At 37.9% G+C, this 21,587-nt stretch overlaps 1 protein-coding gene across 4 annotated transcripts in view; it reads left to right on the top strand.

The window, feature by feature from the left end:
• STXBP5 (syntaxin binding protein 5) overlaps nucleotides 1–21,239 on the top strand; it is a 131,692-nt gene extending 110,453 nt beyond the window's left edge. For 3 of the 4 annotated variants that reach the window (XM_037034862.1, XM_037034861.1, XM_037034860.1), the window contains 6 exons: nucleotides 1,548–1,787; nucleotides 2,773–3,142; nucleotides 3,419–3,584; nucleotides 7,349–7,460; nucleotides 13,073–13,293; nucleotides 15,643–21,239. In XM_037034862.1, coding sequence (XP_036890757.1) covers nucleotides 1,548–1,787; nucleotides 2,773–3,142; nucleotides 3,419–3,584; nucleotides 7,349–7,460; nucleotides 13,073–13,293; nucleotides 15,643–15,684 — 1,151 coding nt within the window. In that variant the 3' untranslated portion in view covers nucleotides 15,685–21,239. Of the gene's footprint in view, nucleotides 1–1,547; nucleotides 1,788–2,772; nucleotides 3,143–3,418; nucleotides 3,585–6,898; nucleotides 6,992–7,348; nucleotides 7,461–13,072; nucleotides 13,294–15,642 lie in introns of those variants that run through there. The other variant, XM_037034863.1, reaches the window with a different exon arrangement.
• The last annotated feature ends 348 nt before the right edge of the window (nucleotides 21,240–21,587 follow it).

Below are 21,587 nucleotides of genomic sequence, written 5' to 3'. Positions count from 1 at the left end.
AACAATATCACTTTAGAGTAAGGCCTAAGACCAGTTAGAAGTAGTTATAGAATGAGCGCCATGCTCTATAGAACTAGCGAACTATTAATGTCATGGAAGAGATAAAAAAGACACTGTGATTCAGAAGAAAAACTGTATGGTTTTGAGAATCAGGATAAACTTCAAAAAGATGGCATTACTTGAGATGGAGACTAAGCACAATCTAGATAGGCCAAGAAAAGGGTAAGGCAAGGGCTCCAGTCACAAGCCAAAGTCCAAAAGCAGGTACATGCAGGATGTGTTGGGAGAACATTGACTGGCTCCTTTCCCACAATGAGCTGAAGCAGTGCAGCACTGGTAGACAGATACTTTGTGGAGAGCCTTAAAAACTTGAATAAGGTTATAGGCATGAACAATAGAGAGGAACCACTGAGGGTCTGTCTGTAAAACAGAAATGATAGAATGGTACCTGTACATTGTGTTATTTGAGTTGTGTTGTAACAGTGACAGCAAAGGTGGGGAAGTTACTTGGGAATTGTGCGATCGTCTGTATGAGTGGTAATGGAGGCCTGAGTGTCTGGGACTTCATTGGTTATGGAAAGAAAGAAAAAAAGACCACGGGCAAAACAGTTTAGGATGTGGCTTCCCGTCAGGTGGAGATGTATAGGGAAAGGGGAGAACCAAAACTGCGACTCATTTAGTGTTGTTCCCTGGGAGGACTGGTGTGTCATTGATATAAAAAGTACTATCAGAAGAACTTAGAGCCTTGGGGAAATAACGTGTTTTGATTTTGCATAGTGAGACAACAGCAAAATTTGCCATAAACGTTTCAAAATGCAATTCCAAGAGATAAGAGGCCAGAGGCTTGAGGCCGACTTGAAATTGGCCGCAAAGACCGTAGCTGAAAGCAACGGAGGGTTTCCCAGTATAATTTACAAATGTCTCTGTCATTGCAGACAGAGCTGGTAACATACCTGATACGAGTTACGCGTTGTGATGAAAAATGCCTTAGATGAATGTGGAGTGCAGTTAAAATGGCATTCAAGAAAAATGAAAGCTAAATTTTTATAGGTTAAAGGCTTTCATACCAGCAGATTTGGGGGAAAAGGTGCATCATACAATAAATTTGAAGGTAGAATCAGAGTACTTCTAAATGCATGTTTAAATGTAGAAAATGGAAAATACCCACACTTTTTTAGTTCTACCTAATTATGAAAGTGTGTTCCTGAAAGAAGAGAGAACACCATGAGAAAAGAAGGTGTAATAGCTGAGGTTAGAAAAGCAGCCAGTGTGCCAACACGGAGCTGCCCTGAAAACCTAAAGACCGCAAATCTGAAAGTTCACTGGGATGCACCCCGCTCAGTTATGAAAAGTGGATTTGTCCGTTTACATTTTATAATTAAGCAAAGGAAAAAGTGTTAGCATAAAAGTGCATTGCTTTTCCAGTGAAAAGATTAAAATTAAATGTTGCAGATATTGTCTTTTTGCATATTGTTTAGCTAAGTGTATAGCAAACCCAAAAAAGTGATATTTTGTAACAAGCAATCTCACCTTTCAAATCATTTTAGATGTAAAAGACAATTCCTTCAGCCGATCCCGGAGTTCGAGCGTGACCAGCATTGATAAAGAAACTCGAGAAGCGATCTCTGCTCTTCATTTCTGTGAAACTTTTACACGAAAGGCAGACTCGTCTCCTTCCCCGTGTCTGTGGGTTGGCACCACATTAGGAACGGTGCTCGTCATTGCCCTGAACCTTCCCCCGGGAGGAGAGCAGAGACTCCTGCAGCCAGTGATGGTGTCTCCGAGTGGTGCGTACGCTCCGGTGCTGCCCTGACACTGGAGGTTTGCTTTACCACAGCATAGTAGAAGCCTTTGCCCTTCACTTTGGAATGAATCTAAGAATTCTAAAATGTCAACTAAATGGAGATTTTACAGTTTTATGTTTTTAATAAGGGAATACATGGTAGTGGAAGGTAGTCCCATTAAATTAAAAAAAGTAAAGAAATATCACACCTAAGTTAAGACTTATAAGCTGACCAAAATAATACCTTGAATATATTTGACATTTACTGGTTAGTAGTTTAAAAGGAAATTATGATTTTTGAAGCAATGTTCAGAAATATGTGGATTTTTTTCTCGTTGGCCCTGTAAATCACTTGCTGTCCATTCACAACACAGTGTGAGCCACATACAGAATTTTCAGTTTTTAGTAGCCATTTTAAAAAAGTAAAAAACAGGTAAAGGTGATTTTAGTAACATTGTTTTCGGTCTAATATATTCAGAATACGCTTCATTTCAGCTTGAGGTCAGTATTTTTAAATTACTGAGCTACTTTACTTTTTTACTTTTGTCTGCACTAAGGCTTCAGGCCGGTATGTTTCGCTCTCAGAGCCACAGTGTGGGCGGGGTGCACGCCGGGTCCTCTGCAGCCACACGTGGCTGGTGGCTGGTGGCTGGTGGCTGGTGGCTGTGGTCGGGGCAGCACAGCTCTGGGTGCCGGCTCCGTGCTCTATACTTGCTGGTAGTGCATTTGCCAGGTACGAGAGAAGACATAGTTCGAGACATTCCACGTCTATCTGTTTGGTGGCACTCACCTATTTGGGACATGTGATATTGCTGTCTTTTTCCAGATTCCAATGTCTGAAGTTTAGATCCTGTCAGTAAGCCAGTAAACAATTTCAGCTTAGTACACATTGTGCATATTTTGAGTATCTGTTTTGTGTCAGAGTTGGAATCAGTGCATTTACTGTGTGGATTAACATATTTGTCATCTGTTAAATTTACATATTTTAGGTACTATATTGAGGTTAAAAGGGGCGATCTTGAGAATGGCTTTCCTAGACACCACAGGCTGCTTAGTGCCACCTGCGTACGAATCCTGGAGAGAACACAATGTTGCCGAAGAGAAAGATGAAAAGGAGAAGTCGAAAAAAAGACGGCCGGTCTCTGTATCGCCTTCCTCTTCTCAGGAAATCAGTGAAAACCAGTATGCAGTGCTGTGTTCCGAAAAGCAAGCAAAAGTGATCTCACTGCCGACTCAGAACTGTGCTTATAAGCAGAACATTACAGAGACCTCATTTGTTCTTCGGGGAGATGTCGTGGCGTTAAATAACAGTATCTGCCTCGCCTGTTTTTGTGCCAATGGACATATTATGACTTTCAGGTAAGAGTTAGATTTTTTTCAAACACAGTATTTCCTCCCTCAAAAAATATTAAAGAATTACATTAATTTTGAAATAAATTATTTGTTTACAGTCTTATAAACTGAGAAGTCAGCTTTAAAGTTAGTAGTGAGCAAGTATATGAGGAATACAAATCAGTTTTATCCCCCACTCAAGTGCGCTAAATCATAAGGTCCCTGGCATTTTTTCTTCTATAATCATTTAAGATTAAAGCATACCTTATTTATCATTAACAAGTTTTTCACTTTTGTCTCAAGTTTGCCAAGTCTAAGGCCTCTGTTGGATGTGTATTACCTGCCCCTTACGAACATGCGGATAGCCAGGACGTTCTGCTTCACCAACAACGGACAGGCACTGTATCTCGTTTCACCCACAGAGATCCAGAGACTCACTTACAGCCAAGAGACCTGTGAAAACCTTCAGGTAAACAGCAGAAATATCCCTGCAGTTTCTTCGGGGTCAGTGTATTTCCTGTGGTCCCTTAGAATGTCCATCCACAACCCAGGCAGTCGGAGTTCAGAGTTCCCCGAACAGAGGCACAGAGGGAGAGCTCAGGAGTCTGCAGGGCCCCCCACGAATACTCAGTGGAGCGCTCTGCAGCAGCTCTGTGGACGTGGGCTCTCTGGCCGGGCAAGGAACCACCCGAAAGGATCAGAGGGTGAGAGGGAGTTTCCCTGGTGCCGGGGCTGGGAGCAGTGCCTCCTCCCAGCCGCCAGGCCAAAAAATACGAATGATTTCTAAGTCTGTTAGGTCTGAGGCTGATGTACCAGACCATCATAAACTTGGTGGCTAAAAACAACGTAAATTTATCCTTTCAAATAAATGTATTCTTTCAAACTTCTGGAAGCCAAGAATGTAAAATAATATTCACTGAGCCAAAATCAAGGTCTTGGCAGGGCGGTGCTCCCTCCAGAGGCTCTGGCGGGGAATCTGTGCCGTGTTTCTTCCGTCGTCTTGTAGCTGCGGACGTTCCCTGACTCGTGGTTGTGTTCCTCCACCCTCTGCCTCCCTGGTCACGCTGCCTCCTCCTCTTCCGTGTGTGTCAGATTCCATTCTGCCTGTCTCTTGTAACAGGACACTTGCAATTGGATTTAGGACTCATCCATTCAAAATAATCCAGGATAATTTCCCCATGGTAAAATACTTCATCGAATCTGTATCAAATCAAATCAGATATTGCAAGGTAATATTTATGGGTTCAAGGGATGAGAACCTGAATGTCTTCCGATGGCCGTTACTCAGCCTGCTTCAAAAGGGAACTGGGTAAACCACCGAGGTCCTTGGCTTCCTAGCTAGCTGGGAGTCCACGTGCTCCTCGAATGGAACACGGTGAGAGGAAACCTTGCCTGTGGCAGGCTACTGAGGGGTTGGCAGATAAAGCCAGGATCGCAGTATGTGATGTAGTGGGGACAGTGTGTTGGCTCTGAGGACAGAGATTCTTTCTTTCCTCCATTTAAACATTTCTTATAATGTTATGGGTTTTATCTTGTATGCATAGATGGGACTAGGAGTGGAAATTTATTTCCAAAATGTCCACTTTTTAAAATCTCAAAAATATGAATATTTGTATACTTCTTTAAAATCTTTGTTCAGTTATTTGGGTTAACTTTATAGCTCAAGGCTATGATTATGAAAGTACCTTTTTATTTATTTATCTTTAGAGGGGAAGGGAAGGAGAGAGGGAGAGAAATATCAATGTATGGTTGCCTCTCGTGCATCCCCTGCTGGGCACTGGCCTGCAACCCAGGCATGTGCCCTGACTGGGAGTCGAACAGCAGTTGTTCAGTTCGAAGGCCTGCGCTCAGTCCACTGAGATACACCAGCCAGGGCTGAAAAGTACTTTTTAAAAGTTTTGTATGGTTATATGATTGCTTATACCTTTCCTCTGATTTTCTCGGTTTTACAGTTGCTATGAGTTTCCCAGGAACAAGTTAGATCTTAATATGTTTACTTTTCCTACACCCTTATTTGCATGTGTTCCAAGCACAGAAGTTGTTCCCACAGTGCCAGGCAGAGCTGCCCCCACGTGATGGATGACAGCTGTGCTCACCAACAGGCAGTACTTGTTCTTGGAATTTTCTGCAGAGCAACTGGATCTATATTAGTGGAAAAAAGTCTTGGGCTCTCTACTGAGGAATAATTAACCTCAAAACTGAGAAGGGCCCCAGTTTTTTACAAAAAAAAATTTGTTAAAAGATTTTTAACAAATTTCAAAGCAAGACCCAAAAGAATCAAATTCTTTTCTAATGTCCTAGAATAAAGCTCAAGATGACTCAGAAGAAATAAAAAATATCTAGCACCCAGCAAGGTAAATGTCCGGCATCCAGTCAGATGTATCTGCAAGGAGACAGGACAGCAAGACCATTAGAGAAGAATAATCAATCGGTAGAAACAAAGCCAGAACTGACACAGATGTTAAAGTTAGTCCAGAACAACATTAAAACAGTTATAACTGTATTCTTTATGTTCAAAAAGTGAGGACAGGAAAGCTCTAAAAGACCAAAATTGAACTTCTAGGGATGAAAAACAGTGTTTGAAATGAAGAATATGTTGGGTGGAATTATAACAGAGTATACAGTGTAGAAGAAAAGATTAGGTAACTTGAAAGTATAGCAGTAGAAAAAACAACTGAGTATTTAAACTTACCAAATTCATAACACTAAAACATATTAGAAAAGAAACTCTCATCAAATCCATTATCTCAGATTCCACCTTAAGAAACAGAAAATGAAGAACAAGATAAACCCAAAGCCGGCAGAATAAAGAAAAATAATATTTAAGTGGAATCAATGAAGTTGAAAACAGGGAAACAGTAGAAAAACATCAGTGAAACTGAAAGCTTGATCTCTAAAACCAATAAAATTGATCTCAAGTCAGACTGATTATGAAGAGAAGTTACAAATCACCAATGTCACGGATGATCGAAGTGACATTGCTATAGATTCTACAAATATTAAAATGGAAGTATACCAATAAATTAAAAAACTATATTGTAAATGCAAATGGACAAATTTCCTCTGAGACCCAGGTGACCAAAGCTCACTAAGAAAAAATAGATCACCTGAAGATCTATTAGAAAAACGGATCACCTAAAGATCACCTACTGTGTCTATTGGATTAACTGAAATTGAGGTTAGGAACCTTGGACAAAGAATATTTCAGGCCCAGATAACTAGTGAATTCTATAAACATTTTAGGAAGAAATAATACTAGATCTATTTCTGAACTTTTTTAGTCCAGCCCTCAGGAAGAAACTGAACAAAACAAAACAAAACTCTAGCTCCAGTATAATGTAACACCAGAGTACAGCAGGGCTGGTACTGGGAACCTAGACTGCACGTGTGTTTTGTATAGTGGCTCCTTCTCTTTGTTGGGCGGAAATGCAACCCCACAGCCTCAGTAGGCTTTTATTTTGCTTCTAAAGCTCTTCAAAGCAGCCTTGGAAATAAAGTCGCTAACGTCCTTCTCTTTCCTCTCTCTGAGTTATCTACAAAGTCAGTAACATGTTAGTAACCTTTCTTGTCTCCAACTTCTACCGTTTCAGTGCTTAGAATAATAACGCTGACAGTAAGTCAAAAAACTGATAATATAGAAAGGATCCTTCCCAGCTGTCAGCCATTTTTCTGAAATTCCATGTCTGTATTGTCATAACTGTCTTCCTGGCATAGGTTTATGAAACAATAAGTTGGTGTGTCTTTCTAACTATTAAATTAAAAATTATTAATTTTTTTACTTAGCTGAAAGTGGTAAATTCAAGACTGCATTTCATCATCACACTAGACTTTTATCTTGATAGTAACTTTTCTTCTTTCTAATGTAGGAGAAGCTAATTATCAATCAAGTTACCAATTCTAAATAATAATAAAAGTTATGTGGAAATTTTGTCAAAGATTGGAGTCTTCTTCTGGTTTAAGCAGGACTGTCATCTTTGTTTGAAATGCAAGGAAAATTATGTAGCCAAAGTAGCAAGCAGCAGGTCAGTCTTAGTCAAATGGCTTTTAATAACTGGACTGTTTGACTAAGTCAGTATGTATTGGGTCTGATCAGTTGAAATGTGCTCTTAATTATCTCTAAATCTCAACAGGTAATGTTACAAGCTTAAGTTAAAGAGTTTACAGTGTTGGTTTTGTGAGTCACAGTGTAGTTTCCTGAAACTTTAACCACTGCAATGTGTGTTGATTTTGAAGGAAATGCTGGGTGAGCTCTTCACGCCTGTAGAGACACCTGAAGCGCCAAACAGGGGATTCTTTAAAGGCTTGTTTGGAGGCGGAGCACAATCTCTTGACAGAGAAGAGCTGTGTAAGTTGACTCGTCGAGTTTGTGTAATGTGTCTTAAAACATTCCAGCCATATAACTTTTACATGTATGTATTATTTCACCTCTTTTGTCTTTGTCACAATAATTAGTGTGTCCATGTTTTAGCAAAATACATGAAATTATTTTCTGTTGCTCTAACGCAATTCAGGGGATTATTTTATTCCGGGAACCAAAATCATAATAGTTTCAGGCTAAAATGAGTATTCACAGCTTGATATGAATAGTTTAGAAAGTATTTTTATTTATTAACTGTGATCATTATTATTTTAATTGATGACCTCCAATCGATTACCTTAATTTTGAAAAAGTTTTTACTTAAGCATTTATTGCATCTTACAAAATCTTCAGAAGTATTCTCATTGCATTAGAAGCTTATCTAAAATAAGAAAATGTGGCTCATTTACTACCTTCCACATAATGGGAACACATTAGAAATTGCTCTGAGTGATCAAATGAATCAATGAATGCTCGACTTGTCTTTCAAGTAGTAGGAGCTATTACCTATACTTGAATTTCTTTTATTCTCTTATTTTCCTAAAATATTTTAGAGTGTTGCTTTTGTGTTTAATTAGAAAAGACTGTAAGATTAAATACCAGTAATAACATTGTATTGCACTGCAGTGCAATACAATGTTATTTTTTAAAAACTTACCTAGATACCTAGATGAATGAGAACTAGTCAGTTTTAATTCATTTTAAAAACTGAAGACTGTGCAGGTCATGGAGGACTGATAATTTGGAATAACCATCTTACTGAGGATAACTATACAAACTTTAAAAACAACATGTTTAGGCGTTTGGAAACACCAAGGAGCTAACAATATAGTAAGGACAGTGCCCCGGGCAAGAGTGGGACCCAGAGTGGTGAGCTTGGCAACCTGAGGCCACTTTTACCCCGAAGTGTTTTGAGACTCTGCTGCAGGAGGCTGAGATGCTAAACTTAGTTGGGACTCGCAAGGTGGGGTCCCAGACTGACAATGGTGGGGACACTGATACACAAATCCCCTTCTTTCCAAGGATGCCAAAGGGCCACACCTGAAGAGTAAGATGGACTGGAAGTAAATAAGCAGCTCATGCGCGCACACCCACACAGGCTTTGTGCTCAGCTTCAGAGTATCCGAATGGCCGAAAAACTTTCAACCTTAGTTAAGATTTTTGCAGACTACTCAAGTCCCCAGCACATGGCAGAAATAAATGAAAATGTTCTGAAAAGGAAGATGACATGTCCACAAACTCAAATGATTTCTAGAAATAATTTTTCAAATATTAGTCATAAATAACCAGAAACCCTAGAAATAAACACTGTAAGCAATAAAACAAAAAACAGAATAATAGGTAGTTTAAATATTGGAATTATCAGATATAGACTACAGAATAATTATGCATATTATATTCAAGAGATTAAGTACCATGCCTGAACAATTTATCAAGTAACTAAAACCTTTAAAAATCATTACAACAAATGTATAAAAACCTAAAGTGAAATTGGAGAACTGAAATACTCAAAAAGCAAAATTAAAAACTTGATGAATTTGATCACAAATTAGACAAAACTGATGGAGAGTTACATAAATTAAAGATTGGTCCAAATAAACCATCCAGAGTAGCACAGAGAAACAAATGATGTAAAAACAGAGAAGACTGAAGAAATGCAAGCTGCAGGGAGAAGATCTAACACATATGTAGGCCTTCTCAAGAAAGGAATAGGAGAGAATATGAAGGAGAATTATATATGAAGAAATATGGCTGGAAATCTTTCAGAATTGATAGAAGATACCTGTTCACATGTTCAAGAAACCTGTTGAATTCCAAGAAGGATAGTTTGTTATAAATGTACAGCTAGATATATTACATGAATATGTAATTCATATGTATATACTATATTATGTAGTATATAATACTAGTATATATAGTATAGTATATATGATATAGTGTACATATAGTACAGTATATATTATATAGTATATATAGTATAATATATATTATATAGTGTGTAGTATATTATATAATGTATATATCATGTATACATTATACATATACTGTGCCCGAGATGAAGAACATCTGTGAGGTGGCTTATGAAAAATAATAGATACCTTTTAACAAGCAAGAGACTGACTTCTCAACAGCCACTATTATTCTGTACATTGACAGAAGATAATACTTCATCTAGAACTCTGTACTCAAAATATGTGTCAAGAATGAGACATTTTTAGACAAATGGAGAAATAAGCCTTTCCACCACTCTCAGAGGAACTGTAAAGGATGAAAAAGAGAAAAATCAAGTGTTGATAGAGTGTCAGAAAACATAGGAAATAGTGCTTTGGAAAGAAAGTAATAAATACATAATTATATAATCTGCATAAACTAAAGCAAAGTCTCATGGTATGTGTATACATACATTTGCATATAAATAAGCAACACTGACACCAAAATTGCATAAAATCAAGAGAGTTGCAAGGGGTAAGTAGATTTAAGATGATCTGAGATCCCTCATTTTTTTGAAAGCATTATAAAACGTATCCATTAGCATTAATAAGAATGCATCTTATAATTTCCAGGAATTAGAGAGTGGTCATCCTTAGGTGAGCTGGGTGGAGACCACCATTCTGCCAACCACAATAGTATTAAAAATAACTTGAAATAACTCCTAACAGAAAATGTATAGGACCTCGAGAGGGAAAAGAGAGAATTATAAAACTGTCAGGAAGCAAAAGACCATAATAAATGGAGAGATATATCATGTTCATGCAGTAGAAGACTCAGTGGAGGACTTCAGTTCCCTGAAGACTGATGTCTGCATACACACACACATCTGCACACCACCCTCCGCTCAGACTCTGTAAATGGTTCTAAATTTAAATGGAAATTCAAAGGGTCTCACCTCTCCTATTTATCATTGTACTAGAGGTTTTAACCAGGGCGGTTAGGCAGGAAAAGGATATAAAACGGATGCAGATTTGAATTCAAGAAGTAGAACTGTCTGTATTTGCAAATGGCATGTTCTTGCGTATAGAAAATCTTCAGGAGTGTGCACCCCCAAAATGTAGCTGATAAACAAGTGTAGCAGATTGCAGGGTATAGATCAACCTAAATAATAAATTGCATCTGTATACAGTGGCGGTGAACAAACTCAGAATTAAATTAAGAAAACAATTCCATTTTTAATAGCATCAAAAGATAAAATACTTAAGAATAATTTAACAAAAGAGGTGTAAAACATACACTAAAAACTTCAAAATATCATTTAAAGAAAGTAAGACATAGATTGACATCCCATGTTCGTGGACTAGAAGATTTATGTTACTAAGATGCCAGTATTCCCCAAATTAATCTGTGCCTTCAACATAATGCCTGTCAAAATCCCAGCTGGGTTTTTGAACAAAGAAATAAATTGTGTCTAAGATTCATATGGGACTTAAAATGATCCAATATGGGGACACACACACACACAAATCTTAAAAAAGGAGCAAGAAGATGGAGGACTCACATTTCAATTTCTAAAGCTACCACAAATCTGTAAACATCAAGGTGGTGTGCTCCTGGCATAATGATGGGTACATAGACAAGTGGAATAGAACTGAGAGTCCAGAAATAAGCTCATCTGTGTTTGGTCAGTTGATTTTATACAGGGATATCATGAAATTTCAATGGTGAGAGGATGGTCTTTTCATCAGGTAGTGTTGGGGCAACTGGATACCCACATGCGGAAGAGCCAAGTTGGACCCCAGCCTCACACCATACACAAAAATTAACTCAGAGTGGGTGGGTAAAAGACCTGAATGTAGAGAGCTAAAACGATACAACTCTCAAAAGAAGAAAAGTGTGGGTGTAAGTCTTTGTGACCTTAGATTAGGTGATGGATCTCAGATATGACACCTAAATCACAGGCAACCGAAGGAAAAAAATAAATTGTATTTCTTTAAAACTTAAAGCTGAAGAACACCATCAAGTGAAAGGACAACCCACCGAATACAATAAAATATTTGCTAATCATGTATCTGGTAAGAGTCCACTATCAGAATATATAAGGGACTCTTACAGAACTCTTACAACTCAGCAATAGAAAAAGACAAACAATTCAATTTTTAAGTGTGCAAAGGGATTGAATTTTTTTCAAAGGAAATATACAGGTGGCTAATAAATACATGAAAAGATGCTGGACATCATTTGTCATTAGGAAAATGCAAGTCAAAACCACAGTGAACTACCACTTTGCAGGTACTAGGATGGCTGTGATCAGAAAGGTGTGTACTAACAAATGCTCTCAGGAATGTGAAAAACCTGAAACCTTTATGCATGGCCAATGGAAATGTAAAATGCTATAAACTCGGGAAAATTGGGGCAGTTCCTCAAAAAGTTAAAGTTAGATCATGTGACCCAACAATTATGCTCTTAGGTATAGAGAACTGAAAACGTGGTCAAACAAAACTGGTGCAAATATTCATATCAGCATTATCTGTAATAGCCAAAAAGAGAAGACAGCTCAAAGCGTCCACCAGCCGATGAGGACCTGAGCACAGTGTCGTCTCTGGGTGCAGTGGAGTATTGTCGGTCATTAAGCTGATGAAGTACTGTTGCATCCGTAACGTGGTTGAACCATGACATTTTTCACGTGCAAGAAGACAGGCCCCAGATGCTGCACGCTGTATGAATCCATTTATGCGAAGATATTCAGAATATGAAAATAGAGGAGAGAATTGAGTGCCAAGGCCTGAGAAGAGGGAAAGTGGAAATTGGTCACTGATAAAGTTGGGGTGTTTTTGTAGTGATGAAAATGCTCAGGAATAGATACTGATGATGGTTGCACAACCTTCTGAATAAACTCAAAATTAGTGAACTGTTGAGGAGCAAGTTTTATGGTCTATAAATTCTATTTCTAAAGAAAGAAATGAGTGTGGGGGAGAGGGAATGGGACAGCAGTCTGTAACAGAATTCGACTTGTGGTCCTTCAGCTGCTTAGGTAGTTAGTGTCTGCATGACCAAGGGAAGGGAAGCTGTGAATACCTGAGGTCTTTGGACGGAAACATTTGATCTTTGGTAAGTGACAGGGTACATGGAGAGAAAGAAAGGGATGTAACATACCTAACTTTTGAAGCCTAAAATAGAACACTGAATAAATTCTTCATTTTTCTTCTAAGCCTAAGCATAGTATTTTAAGTAAGACACAGCATGGAGTAAATAAGCTCAATGAAATCTGTATATTTAAATTTAAATCTATATGATTTATTTAAATATATTTAAATTAATTTATCTTCAGTTTTTCCCACACTTAGCAGTTTTTACTGTTGTACAAATTGGTATCTGTACACCCATTATTCATTTCAGTAAACAGTGACCAGTCCTTCTTTGCACAAGTCCCGTTGTGCCGAGTCCAGTATTTATAATGTGCACTGTGTTTTGCACATTTGAAAAAGTATCTAAAAATTAAAACTATATGATAAAAGAAAACATGTATTAATTATAAAGCGAAATATATAAATATTTCAGTTATATGGTCATTCAATGTAAAAATTGTAGTGCTGTCAGTTGGCAGGCTTTTACATTGGTAAAAGTTTTGTTTTTTGATTTACTCTCTTGTTTATCACTTCATTCAGTTGGAGAATCTTCCTCAGGAAAGGCTTCAAGAAGTCTCGCACAGCACATCCCCGGGCCTGGGGGCATCGAAGGCGTGAAAGGAGCAGCATCCGGAGTCGTCGGCGAATTAGCACGAGCCAGGCTGGCACTAGACGAAAGAGGGCAGAAACTGGGCGACCTGGAGGAAAGAACCGCAGCGATGCTGTCCAGTGCAGATTCATTTTCTAAACATGCTCATGAGGTATGTCTACCCAACAAGTGTTTAAACAAAAAAACCTCATTAGAACGAGTATGAAAATACTGTATTTTCATAGTGGTTTTGTATCTGTGCATGAGTGTGCATTCTCCGTACAATTGCAAATTCCCAATTTTTGCCACCAGAGGGAACTATTACAAGAATGTCTCAGTAGCTTTGGTCTCTTACTGAAGTTTATCAGTCCCGGGGAACCTGCCTGCTCACCGTCAGGCTTTTTCTTTGCAACTGTTTCTTAGGAATTTATAACAAGGCTCTTTCCTAAATGCCTCACATTCCACTACCAGTTTTCTCCCTCAGAAGGAAATAATTTCCTCTCTTGATTCTTTAGGTAGATCTAAATAACTACAATTGGCAAACACTTTTGTTCAAACATGTATCTGTCTGTAGACCAGTTCAAACAGGAGTAGTAAGATGTATCTTTGCAGTGGATTCATCTGGATGAACTAGGAAATCACATCGGTAACTTGTGACCTTCTGTAAAGTATGGCTTCCTAACTGGTCCTTACAAATATGCTTTGCTGGCCAGCACAGTGCACTTAAAAAACTGAATTTAGCCCTGGCTGGTCTGGCTCAGTGGATTGAGTGCTGGCCTGTGAACCAAAGGGTCGCCTATTCGATTGCCAGGCAGGGCACATGCCTGGGTTGCGGGCCAGGTCCCCAGTTGGGGCCACACGACAGGCAACCACACATTGATGTTTTGTTCCCTTTCTTTCTCTCTCCTTTCCCCTCTCTCTAAAAGTAAATAAATAAAATCTTTAAAAAATGAAACTGAATTTAGGCCTTTAGGTAGAATACACATTTGCCATCTTGGCACATAGGTCTGCCATTCCCTGGTGCTTTATGCTGGACTGGATCACACATTCAGTTCCTTGCCTGCACCTTGAGGACATTTTGAGTTTGTTTTCTGAAAAATTCACATTAAGGTTTTATGTTTGAATACCCAATCTAGTGGCAATAGATCTTCTGTATATTTTTCAGAGAAGGGAAGGGAGGAAGAAAGAGAGGGAGAGAAGTACCAATGTGTGGTTGCCTTTCACGTGGCCCCCAGCGGGGACCTAGTCTGCAACCCAGGCATGTGCCCTGACTGGGAATCGAACTGGCGACCCTTTGGTTCGCAGCCCACACTCAGTCCACTGAGCTATGCCAGCCAGGGCTGTATATTTTTCAATCAAAAGTCATCTCTTTCTTGCTCAAGAATGCTGATACCTGGGATGCATAAAAGAGATAATTTGACCTGAAAATTTGTGTCCAGGGTTCAAAGAGATTCAGAGGTCTTTTGTCAGTCCTGGTGCCAGCATGACATCCAGTGTTGCCCAGCAGCCTTCGATCTCAGACAGGGATCCTGTCGGCACAACCCTGCACCTACCTGTGATCTCCAAAGCATATGATACTTCAGTCAGTATATCCACTGTCTAAATGTTTAGCTAAGAGCTCAGTCTCAGCCTGCTGGCTTTTCCCTTCTACCAGATATTTTTGAGTCCTATTTTAGAGTCTGAGGAAGATAGTACATTGAGTTGGTTAGGATCGTGGGTTCTTGAATCAGACAACGTGGACTCGAACCCTGGCTCCACCACTGTGTTAGTTGGGGTAACCCCTTTAAGCTTCGGTTTTTTCATTGTAAAAGGGAGAGAATAATACTCCCTAACTCAGAGTTGTTCTGAGAACCAAATGAAATCATGTAGAGAAAGGGCGTCACACAGTGTGTGACAGAATAAATGCTCAGTCAGTTTTAGACGGCAGTAATGGTAGTTTTAACCTTTCATTTCCACATTCTTCAAGCATCATTTTTAATTAAAATTAGAGAACTGAAAATTACCTTATTTGTAAGTCATTAGCTTAAGTCACCAAAGAACATATTGAGCCAAAATTTAATTATGTCACATGTCTAAGAAATGTGAGGGTCTTCTAGGCTGGTTCTGCTTTTTAAAAATTTTTTTAAACTTATTGATTTTAGAGAGCAAGGAAGGAGGAAAGAGGAAGGAGTAAAACATTGATTTTTTTATGTTGGACTGTGTATTATTGGTAGATTCTTTTATGTGCCCTAACTGGGGATCAAACCCACAACCGTGGAGTATCAGGACAACACTCTAATCAACTGAGCTGTCTGGCTAGGGGCTGGGCTGGTTCCTAATAGTTACAGACTTTGTTTCTCTAAATGAAATAGTTCTTACACTGCTTTCATTACAAATTGATTTCAAGTAAACAGTACAGGAACACTACAGAATGTTTCAGAATGGTACAATGTTTTGGAAAAATAGAGAAATCAGTTATAACTTACAGATATTGTTGTTCTGTCATTTTTTAAACATGCCTTTCATGTTTTCTCTCCTTTAGATGATGCTGAAATACAAAGATAAGAAGTGGTACCAGTTCTGACCCCCGGAAATCCAACTCAGCCCAACGTCAGCCAAAAGGAAAAAGCATTTTCCTTATTTATCTCATTGGTTTTACTTTGGGAAAGTTAACATTGAGGGATGTCCATCACCGGATGCTGCTCTTTCCTAGCACAGCCACGCACTGTTGTGCCTCAGGCACGTGGCTGTGACCAAGGAGCACCCAACCTGCGGCGTATGTCAGCTGTGGGATGACAGTTTGGGAACCACGCAGGTCCCACGTCGCAGACGAAGAACCGAGGCGGGATGTTGAGGGACACGGCAGGGACCCTCCCCGGGTCAGTCTGGTGTTGAGCTTTCACATGCCACGTGGTCCGTGCTGTGTCCGCAGCCATCAGTGTTGACCCCCGAGGGACAGGCTGCGTGTCGGGAGTGCGGAAGCTGCAACGTGGTGTCCGAACCACCGACTGAACTGCGCACAGCTGTCGTGGACTTCCCTGCCTTCCACCGACTGGTCATCAGTGTCATCAGCGAAAAACAAAACAAACTGTTCCTTACCATATCTCTAGATGGATACGCTGAATGGTGGGCTTTAAATAATAAAAACATACACATAGTGGACTTGTGTATGGGCTACTATTGGATTCTCGTTCTTATATACTTGTGTTTAGTCCATATTTTGTCAAAAGCAAAACAAGGTGATACATCACTTTTCATTGAAAAGAAAAGTGTAGAGCATGACTGAACTGCTCATCGTTCTGGGAGTTTCCATGTAGTGGCTACGCAGTGTGGGAAGTGAGAAGAACCTCCCCCGTGGTGAGGGGAATACTTCAATGTCCCTTGTCCATGTTCTCCTTAATTCAGTTCAAGGGGGATTTGCCCAAAATGGTTACTGGTTAAATTTGCAGAAATGTTGAAATTGGCTACGTTTTTCATTTTGCTTGAATTTTTATAAAATGTTTAACCAAATGTACCTTTGCATTATTTAATTAAAATTGCTTAAAAATTGTTTCATTATTTCAGTGAAGTGCTCAGCTCCCTTTTTAAAAATGCCCTTGACTTGCTGACAGTTCCAGTACACGGTGCACTTGGGTGATGAGCCGCCGCGATCCCAGCGCACGTGCTGCCGCATGGAAGGCCACACGCATCTCTTGTCAGCGGTTACCCATGTAGAGTCTCGTCTGATGACCTACAAAGCATTTTCTGTAGAAATATACTATGCACGTCCTTTCAAGGCTTTAAGAAGCCAAAGGGAAGGAAAATACGTGCATTTTTGTAACTAAATTATTTCTGTATTGGAATATAATGCAAATGAGACCATCAGAGGACAGTAAGTGATTGGTTCCTAAAATAGCATTGCAGACAGGAAAGAGAGCTCAGTAGACCTTGGAAATAAGTAATCTCGTAACGCAGGCATCTGAGGTTATTGATCCTTATTAAAGCGACACAGGAAGAGCAAAATAGAAGCATTACTCTTAGTGAAATTTAAATATTTTCTTCTTTAAGAAGTTGTTTAAAAGCATTTTTCTTTTTTTATGGAGACAATCAGAGCACAACCTGACAGCAAACACAGCGGTGGTTTTTCTGCTCCGAGTGACCGCCGCGGGTCTGTCCCTGCAGAACACCTCCATTCCACGCAGTCCGTCCCGCACCTTTTCCTCTCTCCATCAGTGAAGCCTTTCGTTTACATTGTATGGCGTGCACTACAGGTACAAAAGTTTACATTAAAATTTTCTTTAATGTCATTAGAGAGGGACTGAAGATATCTGATAGACATCACTGATAAAGCCAAAAGAAATATTTTGAAAAATACAGTACTTTTCAAAAGTTTTTGAATTTGTAGAAAGTATCTATTAATAACATATTTCTGTTTCATTAATGTCAGTTGTATGATGAACATTCAGCCATTTACAAATGGCTTAATTTGTATTGTATATTATCTAATAAACCCATTGTTTCATATGTCACAGGAAGTATTAGTACCTTTTTTAAAGGTATAGTTACAGACTGGAAGTTGAGAAGCACTAAATAAAGTGATACACCGGTTGATTACTCATTCATGTGGAAGGGCATATTAGCTGTACTTATTTAATTTGCTATGTTGTGTTAATTGTATATCCACTTCATTTTTTACTGTCATTTTTCCTGTTGTATATAAAATGAACCAATCTTGTAATTATTTTCAAATACAGAAGTAGATGCGTTTACCTGAGATGGATTTTATAAGAAAATTTTAAATCAGTATTTTGGGTTATTTTATTTCATTTTTAAACTAATCTACAAATTATGCACAGCACACTAGAAACTTAGGATTAGAAAGCTTAAGTATTTTTGAAAATAGGAAATAAGCTTCTCGAAGTTATATTTGATTCAGTCTGTAGATAAGAGACAGTCTGCAGGAATAACTAACCCAGGGAATTTATTGTAATTTGAGAGAGAACATCTCTATTTTTTTCTTTTTAAATGCAGAAATAGTCACCAGCAGGCCAAGATTTCAGGAAAACAAACCAAAAATGTCAAAGTAGAAAATACTAGAAAAAGGAAAGATTACGTGTGCTTCCTCGCATTTGTCCTTGGCTCTAAAATCATTGAAGTATTCATGGATTAGCAGCTTATGAATTGGAAATGGTTTCCTTGTATGTATCACATACCCAGTTCATTTCACTCTTCAGACTAAAATCCAAATGTGTTTGCTTAGAAAGTTAATTGAAATCTTATATTCTGACAGATTCTGTATAGTATAGCTGTTTGAAGTTTTGCATCATCTTAATCCCCTTGGTTTGCATTTCAGTTGTACAAAGTGTTTCCAAAAATGGCTATGGATATAAAACTGAGCTATTGCTAACTTAATTTGATTTTTATGTGGATGTGAAAAAATGCTGCTACTTGTCTATGTTCTATGTAGTATATTAGTTTAATTAAATACAGTACTTTAAAGAAAGAAGCATTTCTTTTGCTTAGAACTTCTTGATTGTAAGTACCGCTGAAGTTGTTTCATGTAGATATTGTGAGTGTTTTAAACAAGTCTGAAAGTGTTACATACTTTTAGGTTCCAAGGGGTGGTGGGGAGACAGCTGAGGAAAGGAAAACGTGTGGAAGACACCACGGAGTTCAAAGTTTTACCCTGAGTTCTATATTCCATATACGTTTTGCTTGAGGCATTTTTCTCATGTGACATTAGAAAAGCTATATCCAAAGGTAAATTTTTTGTGGCAAAGATTTATTTTACTTTTTAACTTTTGGGGTTTTGTTTATTTGGTTTTTCAAAATAAAGAGCACTGAACTTTAAACTTGAATTTTTTCTGCACTTTTTTAGGTAATGAAAACTTTTTATCATCATTTAATCCACATTTCTCAGTTCCAATCAAGTGATACATATGTATAAAACATACCAAAATCATGAATATGCTGCTAGCTGCACCTGAAACAATCAAACTGATCAGAGTTTTGAAACCTATCATAGGTTTTTATATAGTTTTCAAGCATAAAGTGTAGTAAATCATTTGCTCTATGTTCTGGTGTTCTAGGTTTTAAATTTCTGCAACACTTTCAGATTTGTTTTTAAATCATACAGTAACATGTTATATTTATACATACTGCTAGAGAATATACTTTTAGTTTTAAATGGAATTTTTATAAATGTACTCTTTAATTTTAAAAATGGTGAACTTGTTAAGTTTAAGTCGAAGTACTTAAAAAGTATGTATATTATCCATACAAAAAGTTATGTTTTACGCTTATAATAAGAAATACTGGTATCTCATATCGAGATACAATTAATTTTAAAGTATCATACGTCATTCAGAAGTCTTCACATGTGACAGGAAAGATATTACTATTATGGTTTTAAAACCCTCTATTGAGCATTTTCAAATATTAATCTTATTTTGGGGAAAATACCACAACAATCATTGCAAAATCTTTCTCAATAGCTGCAGCTTGCTGTTGGATGCTTACCTTACCTATTGTTTTAAAATATATATATTTAAAATAGTTTTCCAGGTATTTTCTTCTACCTTTTTTAAAAATAAATTTCCAAAAATGAAAACAGAGTTTATGTATTTTTGTCAATGAAGGTTTTTATTTTGTAGTTTATAGAATTTGTTCCTTATCAGTTTGATACTTGATCAATATTCCTAGAATTTTTAATCTGTATTTAGTTTGAAAAAGAGCATTCCTGTATCTTACGTGTCCTTTTTCTTTTCCCATTTAGGGTCTTTGTTCTGTTGGATTGAAATTTATGCCCATAGTTATTTTTAATTTAAAAATGAATGTGAAGATGCTATTTACAACTTTTGTCGATTATATGTTTCATCACTCCAGCCGATTTCTTGTAAAGTGCTATGGGGATTATTTTTCCTGTGAATAGGAACAATCTTAATTAATTACTGCCACAGACATTTTAAAGGTCTCTGGGTGGAAAATAGTTGTAACAACAACAAAAATTAAAGGGAAAACTTCAACTTACCTTTCTCAGCTGAATTAAATAGTTTGAATAACTTCCCAATGATCAGGGTTATAACATTGCTTTCTTCTGTTATTAATACAATATAAAATTATTAGTTCACTTACAAGTTGAGTACAGTGGTCCAGGGCTACATTTAATTGCTCTTTTTGTTACACTCTTTACATCAGAAAACTCATGAATGTCAGTTTTGCCAGTATTTCACCATGAGCTTCATGGTTGAAGCTAAATTTTATCATGTGTGATGTGTAAGTAAATCAGTATTGTAGGTTGTTCGGCTCAGGCATTATCTATGGATATAGGCAAACAGCCATGGGATCCTATTTATTTGGGAGTTTCATTTAAAAAAAAATACTTTTGCTCTGTGTTTTGTGTTGTTTGAACTTTGCTTCACCTGAAGACAATGTAAAGAGTTGACAACAGACTCATACCAATAGGAAACAATGCAAAGAGGGTAAAACATGTTTTAAATTTTTTAATTACCTTTTTTTTTGTAAATAAATGGTACTGTGATACTTTAGGTGTGACCTCTGCTTAACATGGTAGTTAGAACCAGAAAAACATTTTGCTTTCTAGTTACACTATTGGTTCCTTGTGAATGCGTCACCAAAACAATATCACAGAGAGCAAGACTCGGTTTTCCTCCCACGCAGGCCCGCATGCTTGGTGTAGCACTCTCGCCTGTGCAGACCTGAAGCTGTACATGCAGGTCGTGTTCCGTTGCTGCCCTTGACTTACTTACGTTGATATATATCTTGCTCAGTCCAGTAACTATCTCACAGGTGATTGCTGGAATATGCATTTTAAGTACAGTTTAAAAAAAAAAGACCCATCTCTGTGTATTATTTCATTTTGAAAAACATCCAAAAGTCACTATTGCAAACACTAAAAATGTGTTAGACTTTGTAGTTATTTTGCATTCCTGTACTTTACAAACTGTCATCACAGCAAAAGGTTTAAAATTAGGTAATGAAATATTTTTGTAAATAAATACCATGAAGCTGGTATTTTAAAAATGTACTATAAATTAATGTTTCTGGAAAATGTTCATATATATGTATATGAATGTCTCTTTATGCTGAAGGGCTCTGATTGGGCAAAAATAAAATACTCTAATCTCTCCTGAAACTAAATAAGCCCTTTTTTCTGGAGGATTTGTTTTAATTTTTTTTCTCTGAATTGTAAAATTAATCCAGTAGTTTAACCTAAGCCAAGGGAAAGTCAAGTTAATCAAGTAATTCAAGTAAGACAAGCTGTATTTTTCTTAACTGTCTGGACTTTTTGATTGGGTGGGAGCCCAGTAGGGGGCGAGAGTCATGGGGTTAATTGTGGATGGACACTTCTCGGTGTGGCCTGTAGTGTGCAGAGGTATCCCTTGAGCACCTTCGGGGATGCAGATTTAGATTGAGGGCGTCCAAGGTGGGGTCTGTCTGCATCTCGAATAAGTTCCCAGGTAATACAGACCCTGCTGGTCCGTGGAA

Source organism: Sturnira hondurensis, unplaced genomic scaffold, assembly GCF_014824575.4.
Source record: "Sturnira hondurensis isolate 20B ecotype Veracruz unplaced genomic scaffold, ASM1482457v3 Scaffold0022201, whole genome shotgun sequence".
Lineage (NCBI taxonomy): Eukaryota > Metazoa > Chordata > Mammalia > Chiroptera > Phyllostomidae > Sturnira > Sturnira hondurensis.
This window is presented reverse-complemented; position numbering and strand designations above follow the sequence as displayed.